Source organism: Blennius ocellaris (genome assembly GCF_963422515.1).
Source record: "Blennius ocellaris genome assembly, chromosome: 22".
Classification (NCBI taxonomy): Eukaryota; Metazoa; Chordata; class Actinopteri; order Blenniiformes; family Blenniidae; genus Blennius; species Blennius ocellaris.
The window spans coordinates 11,059,499-11,070,390 of NC_137671.1; the positions used below are offsets into that span (position 1 = coordinate 11,059,499).

The 10,892-nt window shown below is 42.7% G+C and overlaps 1 protein-coding gene across 2 annotated transcripts in view; it reads left to right on the plus strand.

Moving 5' to 3' along the window:
* The first annotated feature begins 5,792 nt into the window (after positions 1-5,792).
* The window catches only part of LOC308146461 (proline-rich protein 5-like), an 11,425-nt gene continuing 6,325 nt past the window's right edge, over positions 5,793-10,892 (plus strand). The window contains exons 1-4 of one of the 2 annotated variants that reach the window (XM_080518288.1): positions 5,793-5,896; positions 7,879-7,958; positions 9,593-9,778; positions 10,293-10,373. In XM_080518288.1, coding sequence (XP_080374414.1) covers positions 7,933-7,958; positions 9,593-9,778; positions 10,293-10,373 — 293 coding nt within the window. In that variant the 5' untranslated portion in view covers positions 5,793-5,896; positions 7,879-7,932. Of the gene's footprint in view, positions 5,897-6,013; positions 6,103-7,878; positions 7,959-9,592; positions 9,779-10,292; positions 10,374-10,892 lie in introns of those variants that run through there. The other variant, XM_080518289.1, reaches the window with a different exon arrangement.

Below are 10,892 nucleotides of genomic sequence, written 5' to 3' on the forward strand. Positions count from 1 at the left end.
AAGGGTCTGGTGTTTAACAGTCTGTTTTGTCCGGGAATTACATTTTCCTCCCGCAGTACAAAAATGTTTGAGATGAACTGGTGACACCAATAAGTCGGTGAGAATGCGTCTCATCATGGAGGTGGTCCAATTGAGTCACCTTTGCTAAACAGGAAAATATGTGATGCTTCCGACTGCAGTACCGATCCTGTCCACAAGGCTCCAGCAGAGATCCTCACCTCCTCCACCTGCATCCAGCAGCAGGTTCGATATCTTCTTCCTTCAAAGCCAAGCAGGAAACGTGGAGGTGTGAACCCGAGCTCATTACGTGTCTCCACGGAGACGGTGAAAATACGAAAGTCTGGCCGGAGAAGCAGAGGCCAGAGGAAGGAAAGGAGGAAGGAAAATGAGGTCCGACGGTTTATTATAACAATAAATTTCCATTACGCAGCTTTCCTGCTCTGATGTGAATACCACCCAGCAGAAAAATGTGACACGTCCTCACATGGAAAATTGACCCTTTAGATTTCATCCCGGTAAAAGTTTAATCATAAGTATTGTATTTTTAAAAGATGGGAAATGACCGCAGGTCATAAAAGTCGCTGTAAAGGTCACAGAGATTGAAGCAAACAGTCCTTTATGACCTGTTTACAGTATAAACTATAAGGTGTCACATTCTCCTTTCAGTGCACGTTTGACTGCCACAAGCTTTTCTAATGACATTGGACATCCAAAATATACATGGTTTTTATGCATCTGAACTGTAATGCAAACATATTAAACAACACTGGCGATCAGTTATTGGTGTTGAAGCCTTTTGTTGGTTGTCGTTTGTGTTTCAACCTGCAGCAGAGATAAATAATTAAAAGGTAATTCAAGTGTTCACTGAGTTTTTAATGGAGCAGAACAGTAAACAGTCCTTTTTTTTTTAGCCTCCATAATTTATTTATAAAAGCTTTTCAAGTTTTTTTTATGTTGTTTTTTCCCCCCCTATAAACATTTAATTTATCTCACACCAGAAATGAGTGCAAAATATTAAAGAAAAATAACAGACACACCTTTTTCCACATCGGTACATATTATTCAACTGTAAATAGTTCGATCATCTAACATGTCACGTGCAGATCAAGTAAAATATTAACATCAATATCAGACTAAAGAAATGAAGGAGTCGCATCTCAAAACAAATGTAAGAGAGTAGGTATTGATGTTTATGCCTGTATATTTGTATTTTATTTATCCCCATATTGTATGTCCCAATTTTCCAACTTCATAGATCTTCTATGGAAATTATACAGAAAATTAAAATTAAAATTCTGAGTTGATTTTTTTTTTTAAGAGGCCTCAAGATAAATGGCACATGTGCACAAGAGCAACATGTAAATATTCCACTTATACAGCATGTAAACACAGGAAAATGGTTATTTTAAGAGTAAAGCAGTAATGATCCAATTAAAGCTGAATAGAACTTTTGATTTGTGATTCATTTCTTGATTAAATATCGACATTCTTCCTTCCTTCCACAGATCATTGTGGTGGATGATGAGAGAAATGCAGAAATGTACGCAGGTCTTCAGATGAGAGAACAGATTCACAGACTGCAGATCAACAGCCAGTTGTTTGCTTCAGCTGATGTAAAAATTACAGAATAAACTGCAGAGCACATGATATGAGTCATGAGCATAAGAAACTTTGTCATCTTGATGATAAACATGTTTGCAATGAATGTCTTTATTCAATTTAATAGTAAGGCTTCTAACGATTGTTGACAAATATCACTGTGGCCTGAAGTTATTTACTGACCTGGAGGCAAAACAGACATATTTTGCTGCTTATCTTCAAGGAAAGTTAAAAAAAAAAAAAAAAGTCCTAAAAAGACGAAGCCTGTAAACGGCAGGTGACCTCAGGTAACATGTCAGCCTGAGAATAACCTTGAACACATTTGACAACTATTTAATACTCTGTCACTTTTTTTGTAACTGTAGTTAAATGAATATCATGAGGTAATGGGAATGGGAAAGAGTTTTACATATTTAATCAGCAGTGATTTTTTGTGTTTGTCTCTTGACATCTGTTGAATCCATACTAAAGTTACGAGATATTTCCCGCATGCTGTTTTAGAACTGAAGGAAAACTGGTGTTTGTTACTCTACAGATATGCGACCACTCCTCCTTTGTGCTCCCTCTCACTCATTAACTGGCTCATTTACCCCTCGGCTTCCCGCTTGACTTCAGTCGTCCTTGAATGAAGCAGATTGAACACAACAAGCGTTGACCTCTGCTGGAGTTCAAACTCTCATTTAGTGTCTGCAGATGGGGGGGGGGGGGGGGGGGGTAAACAACGCGGGAGGCTCATCTGCATCCAGTAAACAAGCATGCTATTCAATGTGAAGTTCATGTGAGGGTCATTGCATGCAGTAAATGACCTCCATCTGCGGTGTTTGGGGTTGGACAGGTTGGCCCGCATGCAGCAGCGACGATGTTGCAACCTGGTTGTGTTTGTTTGTTGTGAACTGGGAGCTGTGACGGGGGCGTCGGGGGCGTCGGGTGTTGCCGACGGCCCCGTAAGTGGCGTCGTTACGAGTTCCTGCCAATGTTTTCCGTCGGCCTGAGAGCGCCTTCGCCTGTTTACGCCCCCAAAATAACGCGTAAACAGGCGTATATTCTGTCCAAACCGGGCTCTTCCTATCCCGCCAGGCGGTTTTGGAGTGAAGCGTGAAGCACTTGTGTCCTGCCTGTGTTTGTTTGTGTGCGGAGAAAAGTGAGTTTGTGTGTGGTTAAATAGAGGAGATGAGGAGGACATAAACAAACAGTGTCTGTCGCTGCACTGCCTGAACTCGCGCTCACTGCAATACAAGAACTTGGATTCAAACTGCTGCATTTCTTAATCACGTGCGTCTTCATCACGACATGTTTTGGTCTTTATTTTATTTTTATTTTTATTTTTACAAGGAATTCTAATAATGGGATTAAAACGTGATGATTGAAAAAGACGCTTCCTCACTCAGTCTTCCTTTAAAAAGCTAAATGAAATCAATGTATAATGTTTTATTGGTACATTTTTCAACATATGGACAAAACCAAACTAATTAGCAGACCCACAATAATGCATTTTACTGTCTATCGAACCCAATCACTGCTCACTGTCAATTCGTTTAACGGGAAATTCCTGTAACCTTGAGCGAAAAGTCGAGCTCAGAAATGTTTTAAAAAGCCAGAGTTGCCAAGAGCTCAGTGTTATCTGCCGCTACCTCAACGAAAAGCCGCCCTGTGTGAAATTAAAGAGGAAGAGGAAGTTCTCATTGTGGGAAAATCACATGAAACTAATGTTGAAGAGGCATCGGATTCCTTCTTGACCTTGAGAGTTTGAGAGCACAACAGGAAGGGAATCGAATATAATCCACATCTACGGTGGGAGTAATGACTGCTGTAGCCAAGCAGATGCTACAGGATGGAAGTGTGTGTGTGTGTGTGTGTGTGTGTGTGTGTGTGTGTGTGTGTGTGTGAGTGTAAGAGGAAATGAAATGCAAATCGAGGAAGCGACAGAACAAACCATCCTAAAGTGCACAGGTTTCACACCAATGACATGCCAGTGCGCCAGTGGCTTCATTGCGTTCTCATGTCACCCAGTTCTCGCTGCTCGACTCCTCGTAGTTTGTGGTTTTTCTAACCTTCAGCGTCGTGGTTGGAAGTCGACTTCAAAGTGTGCTGTGAAAGTACAAACTCACTCTGAGAAACAGAAAGAGAAGCGGCTTTGTAATGCTGGGAGAATAAATCAGTTGCAAAATGAATCACGCTTTTCTGCTTATTCTGTCTTTTTGGGTGGAAGAAAGTAGATCAATAGTACAAGATGTTTCACCCAGGATGGTATAATCTGAAAGATACTAAATAATAATATATCATGAAAAATCACATGACATTTAGACATCATTTTTTTCATGTTCAGCCTTTAAGTATGACTCAAACTGGTGATTTAAACTGATTTTAATCCCATGTGTTTGTGCGTTTGTGTCCTTTAAGGTAATGAGTGAACCTTGAGCCGTGTTTTTCCAGGAGTTCCCTTCAAGGCACAATCAGGCCTCGACCAGTCAACTTTGAACCGTCATAAACTTGTCACAGAGCGAGAGGGAAAAAAAAAAAAGGTTTGGTCTGGCTGTGATATCAGTCTCGTTGTGTGTGAATGTGTGTGTGGTCAATCTCTGCAGATAAATCGCAGTAATGTATCACAGTGGTTAACGCAGCGATCTGTACATTAGATACTGCTAATGGCTCCAGGCAGAAATAATCACTGGGGCAATGAAAGGTGGCTCTGAAGTCACAAAGCACACACACATACACCTACACACACACACACACACACACACACACACACACACACACACACACACACACACACACACACACACACACACACACACACACACACACACACACACACACACATATACACACACACACACACACACACACACACACACATGCACCAGCAATAAAAGCACTCAGCGTGATGTCCTGTATTTTTAAACTGATCACAGGTAAAGGTTTTGAAGTGACTTTGTGAAGAGATCATTCCTCCTTCGAATGTGTGGTTCAGGTAAAAACTTTTTTTTGTACCAAACGAACATCATTTCAAGGCCAGAGTTCACCTGAAGTGGATTCAATCCGCTTCTTTATGACCGTTTTACACTATAATTTTCTTGTGGCTGTACTTCTAAACTCACTCAATCTAGTAAAACTGGTTTAATGACAACGAGTTCAATATTCTCACACGACTTCCACCGTCACCTGATCTACACCCAATAGAGCCACGATCCAAACTGACCTGAGTTAACATTCATTTCAATTCACAGTTTTTATTTTGAGGATGTACTCAAAACAAAACACTGAGACTACACCTAAACGGCTGATTGCTGAGAGGTGTTGGAATGAAAGCTTGCACCTGTTGTGGTTGTAAATCGTCAAAGGATTGTAGATTGTTTTCTCTTAAAATAAAATTGTGGGTTTAGTAAACAGTGTATTTACTGCGAGAAGTTTCAGAATGTATTCACACTTTAAACAATGGGGGGGGGGGGGGGGGGGGGGGGGGATCATTTTTTGTTTAGTTTTTTGTTATTTATACGTTATTATCAAGTTACCCTTTCCCCTTGGCAAAGGTCCTGGACCCACTGAGAATGAGATCGTGACCCACGACTGGGTCGCAACCCACCAGTAGAGAATCACTCGTGTCGTGACAATTTCCTTATTTTTATCCAGTCTGGCCCAAGTGGGATTAAAAAAAAAACTGTGGCGCATGGAACCATGAAGAAATGTCATTGACTTCATCGATTGTGTCAATTATTTCTTTATTTTCAGCAACATAAAATATGGAATTCAACCAACATCGATAGTGTGAAGCGTGTGACTGTTTAGAGTTAATCCTGCGTGAGAAGTGACAACTGTTTTACGCAAATATTAACCCGTAAATTCGGATTAATCACTGTTGAATAAAGGAATATTTTATTCTTCTTTGCAGTTAAAGTAATAAAGGTGGGTAAGTGGGTGAGTCCAGCCTACTCAGGCAGTCATATCATGCACGTCACACAGACACAAACATTTATTTTCTACTTTTACGCACGTCGTGCGTAAAGCTCTCTCGCGCTTCCTCTGCACGCTGACAGCTTGAAACTCTCTCTCTCTCTCTCTCTCTCTCTCTCTCTCTCTCTCTCTCTCTCTCTCTCTCTCTCTCTCCCTCTCTCTCTCTGCGCCACAGTGACGCGCTCAGATCTGCGCTGAGGAGGAGCTGGACTGTTTTTTCTTCTCCTCCACATGCATCACAGAAACTCTGGAGTTGTTTCTGGCAATACCGTCCCTGCAGCATTTCCACTTGACGAGCACTTTACTTTTCGTGAAACTTAACGAGGAAGACGCCTGATGAAAAGTGAGTATGAAAATCAAATTAACTCCCCGCAAACTCGCAGACAGTTTTATACTGGTAAAAATGACAAGAACCACCTTCTGCTTCTTCCACACAATAACTGTTAGTGAACTCCAGGTGGCATTTCTTCCCTTCAGACTGACTGACTGACAGAAAATCCTCGGTTTATTTATCTATTTATTTTCCCGGAGCAGCAACTCCAACTCTTGGTTTGTTTTTAGTACTTGTCTGGTGTGTGTGTGTGTGTGTGTGTGTGTGTGTGTGTGTGTGTGTGTGTGTGTGTGTGTGTGTGTGTGTGTGTGTGTGTGTGTGTGTGTGTGTGTGTGTGTGTGTGTGTGTGTGTGTGCCGAAACAGATTACGGGTGTTAATTTTCAGCAGTGCAGACCCTGATATCTACTTACAATGTAAACTGCTGCTGACAGAGTCAAGAGGAGGAGGAGGAAGAGGAGGAAGAGGAGGAAGTATGGTTATAAATGAGTGGGAGATGACTGGCTTCATTCCTGCTCCTGGAAATCTGCCCAGATGCTAAAGCAGAAAGACTCATAACCACAGTCTGTGTAGCCACACTCCTTGTGCCCTTGAGCAAGCCATTAAACCGGCCTGTAGTTTGGTGCGAGGAAAACAGACGGCAGAACACACAGATTAAAACAATCTTCGTGTGTGTGTCACCTCCTCGACACAATCGTGGCTCTAATATTCACTTTTTCCCCTCAATACACACATGCTTTGACTGTTGACATCGACTTCTTGACCTCCACAGAGACTTGCTTCTATTAAGGGAAAAAGTCATTTTACTATTGTTACTATTTTCTTTTTAAACTGTAAAACACATTTTGCATTGACCTGAAAAGGCAAGTAGAATAGCATGCTGTCGGACAATAATCAGACCGTGGTGAGAATTGCATTGTGAGAATTATTAGTTTCCAGGAAGTGAAGCCTGAACCGCAGGAGAGACGCTGCACACAAGCATTCTTCATTTAGACATTTTTAGACTATGATCATCTGGATTTTTAACTCACCAGAGCTTTTGCCCAGTGTGCAACAACAGTAAAACTGTCTCAATCAATCTTTGTGGCATAATAAGTGAAACATTTGCAGACCCTCTGTGTTTTGGAATAAAATCCAAAAAGTAGTTTCATTGGAAGACACCGGATTGGATAGTTTCACGGGTCATTCTATCTGTGTGTGTGTGTGTGTGTGTGTGTGTGTGTGTGTGTGTGTGTGTGTGTGTGTGTGTGTGTGTGTGTGTGTGTGTGTGTGTGTGTGTGTGTGAGCGAGTGACCGGGTGAATAAGGGCATTTGGGTCTGTGGCCGGATCGAGTGTCTGCGTCTCCCACTTCACTGTAATTTGATTAGAATGCAGCGTCTCATCAGCTGGACGGGGAGACGGGGACACCTGTCTGTCTGTCTGAGGCTGTCAGACAATATCCTGCGTCGTCTCGTGTGTTCAGTCATTTACTAACTATTGCTTCACTTTCACAGAGAAACCGTTAATATGTGACTGTTCCTCTGCAGAACTGTGTTTCTGTCAGGTTGTGGAAAAGCAAAGGCCTCGTGGCCGACAGGTGCAACTTTGAGGGATCCAAATCTAAACAAATTAAACATTTATTGATGTTTGTTTGTTTTTATTTACATTAAATGTGATGTACACAGAGGGTTTTCCTTGATTCAAACAGTAGCAAACACGTGAGTCCAGCTTCTTGTAGATGCATTCAATGTATTTATGACATCGACCTCAATCGTTGCATTTTCCAACCTGTGCATCACCTATGAGATAGAAATAATCCGCTAAAGGTCCATGCTACACAAATACACACTAAAAGGGGCAAGACAGAGGTTTTCAAGCAATCTGCTTTAGACTCACCCCTCCATCTTTTTCAGACTACTAACTTTTGAGGTCTGATTTGTTGAGACGCCTGTTATTTTATAGAAGCTGCCACGCTGTCGGTTACACTTGCTTTTGTTTGTTTCACTTCTCCGTCAGATGCTGACTTGTCGGGGGTCGTAGCAGCCCGGTTTGCTCTCTGCAGGGGCCGACATGGAGCGAGAGGGTTCGTTCAGGAGGTGAAAACAAGCGCTCACTCTGTCTCATTCGCGGCCTTTTCCTCCCCTTCGCTCTTTCGCAGTTGATCCGGCGGATCAGAAGCGTAAAACACACTCACACACATTCCCCAATGACCTCATTCTTGCTCTCATGCATGTAAACGTCCCCGTTTTTTGTTTTCTAATTAGGCTGCAGCCTCTTTTCACGGCGAGTCGTCCTCTTGGTTCAGGGCCAAGCACAGAAAGCGTTCTACTTCCGGGTCACATCCTTTTATCCTGGGGATCATTCTTCAGTGTGTGTGTGTGTGTGTGTGTGTCAGACCAGGGCTCCTGTTTCTCACGCTGACCTATTTATTTGCAGTACAACTAAGAGCGAGGTTGACAGACAAACCAACAACAAACACACCTCCTCTCCTCTCCTCTCCTCTCCTCTCCTCTCCTCTCCTCTCCTCTCCTCTCCTCTCCTCTCCTCTCCTCTCCTCTCCTCTCCTCTCCTCTCCTCTCCTCTCCTCTCCTCTCCTCTCTCGTTTCTTGCTTTCCTTTTTCTATGGCCTTTTCATTTCTTGTCGTTTGTTATCTTATCAGTGGGGACGGATCGTCACAAACGTGTCGTCGGCAGCGACTCCACGGCTCGTACAGCCAGAACCCTAAAGGAAGCGAGTGATCAGTGAAGTGTCAACAGCTTGAATGCAGCTTCTGCCCCCCCCCCCCCCCCCCCCCCACCACCACCACCACCACCACCACCAATACGTGAGCACAGAGAGGAAGATGGAGTGAAATGTGTGTCACCTTTAAGTCTTCCCCCTCCTTCTTGGCAGCTCTCACAGCTCAAAGGGTTCTTTTGTTCGCCCCGGGGCACAAAAGCTCTCGGGGTCACGTGGCCACTGGCTGGCACAGACTGGCAAAGGCAGAGAGAGAGAGAGAGAGAGAGAGAAAGAGAGAGAGAGAGAGAGAGAGAGCCGTCATTCAGATGAGAGTTACACAGACATGGAGTGGGGATATTTGCTGCCGATGCACTTGTTATTAGAGTAAGTACAAACTGTGAGTCTCACTGTGAAGATTTGATTTGAAAGTTTGCATTTTTCTTCCATTTTGAGGTGAAACTGATGTATTTTTCTTATCACAGCCTAAAGCTTAACCATGCTTCTCCCTGAAACGCAGAAACAAACTGTTAAAAATCCAGACACTTTTCGGTTTACCTTTTTCTCTTGATGTTTATTTCAGTAATCATTGACGACTCATCAGTTTGTGACAGATATTCAGTAAAACTAAAATGCATAAAAATTGGTTCAGATAACATTTTACCCCATTTTAAAGCAGCAATCAATAAACACTCAATAAATTAAAACGCAAAAGTAGTATTGATATTCCTTGTGTTCGTGTTGTCAAAGGATTCCTTATATCTTTATTATGCTACTAAGTAGTAGTAGTAAGTGGTGTGAACTATTGCCTCATAGCAGGAAGTTCTTAGCAGACTTTGCATGTTCTTCCTTGGGTGTTTATCCCTCCCACAGCTGAGTGAGCTGGGATCCAGCTGTTATGAGACCCCATCAAAATAAAAGCGCATGCTTTTCACCTCTCCAAAACGATGAACTGGGTTTTTATTATTGTTTTTTTGTTTGGGTTGTTTTTCTTTCTCCCATTTGGCTTTCAAGGAGTCTCCACAGCAAACTGAAGCTGGGCAGCGGCTCGTCCTCCAGCCTGACCGACCTCTCGCAGGCTAAACAAGCGGCCGGAGGCGGAGAGAAGGGCGGCGCCGGGGCGACCGGCCTGGTGGACGAGTGCAGCCGGGACAAGGGGACCCAGCAGAGGAGGGCCGGGGCCAACGCCACCTGGAACAGGTTGGTGCTGGAGAGAGCGCTTCAGACGCTCGGCTTTGTATTTGTGCAGGAGAAAACATCAGCAGCTGGAAGCTTATTGTGCACAATATGAATAGGAAACTCTTTTTACACATTTACACGCCAGCTCGTTCAGTTCTCCCTCGGGATCCATTGCTCCTCTTTATTCACTCCTCTTTTCGTCTGATTCCGCCTCAAAGATTCTTTTCTGCTTCCTCCACTCGTCTCTGTGGTCGTTTTTACAGTGCTTCGGCTTTATGTGACCCTGGGTGGCAGATAGTGGGAAGGAATAACCGTCACTTCAATCCCCCTCTGGTCTTTATTAATGACATAACCTCTTTTTCTACGAGGGGACCTTCACTGGTTTCATTATGATTTGAGCAAAAAATCTAAAGTAAAAATGAACAAGTGTGTTTAGTTATTGGTTAAATGTTGATATTAATCTTAAAAATGTCCCTCCTGCTGGTTGTGATTGTCATGTGAGTGAACATTGTGCTCTGCCTGCGTTTATTGGCAGCATCCACAACGCAGTGATCTCCGTTTTCCAGAAGAAGGACCTGGGAGAGAATGAACTCTACACTCTGAACGAAGGCGTCAGGTCAGCTCTGGTTTATCCACAGGACATTTAGGGAAATAACAGATATATAATATCACATGAATCTTTCATGAATGATGTCCAAGTTTCTCCATCCAAACCAGAGGATTAGATTTGTTCTGTCCTTCAAATTTACGTTTCTGTCGGTAAATGTATTTGTTTTGCGACCTCACCTTCTCGGTTAAAGACCCCAGCTGAGTCCATAAAGGTGTAAAAAACAAAGACTTGATGCCGTTTTTAATGGTGTTTTCACATTTACATTATAGGAAAGTATTAAAAGAGAGAAACAAAAGGGAGGGGAAGAGGAAATGATAAAAAAAAAAAACCGACAGCTTCCTCTCTCAGAAACAGCGAAATGCTGCAAAATAAGTAAACATGTGGGCCAGTAAAGAGTGAAGTTCGTTATACTGACGAGGTAAAACACAAAGTTGAACATTTGTAGTTTTTGGAAACTTTTCACACAATCATTTAAATCGTGAAGCTTATCTGTATTCTTTCTCCTGGAGGAAAAAATGCTTGACT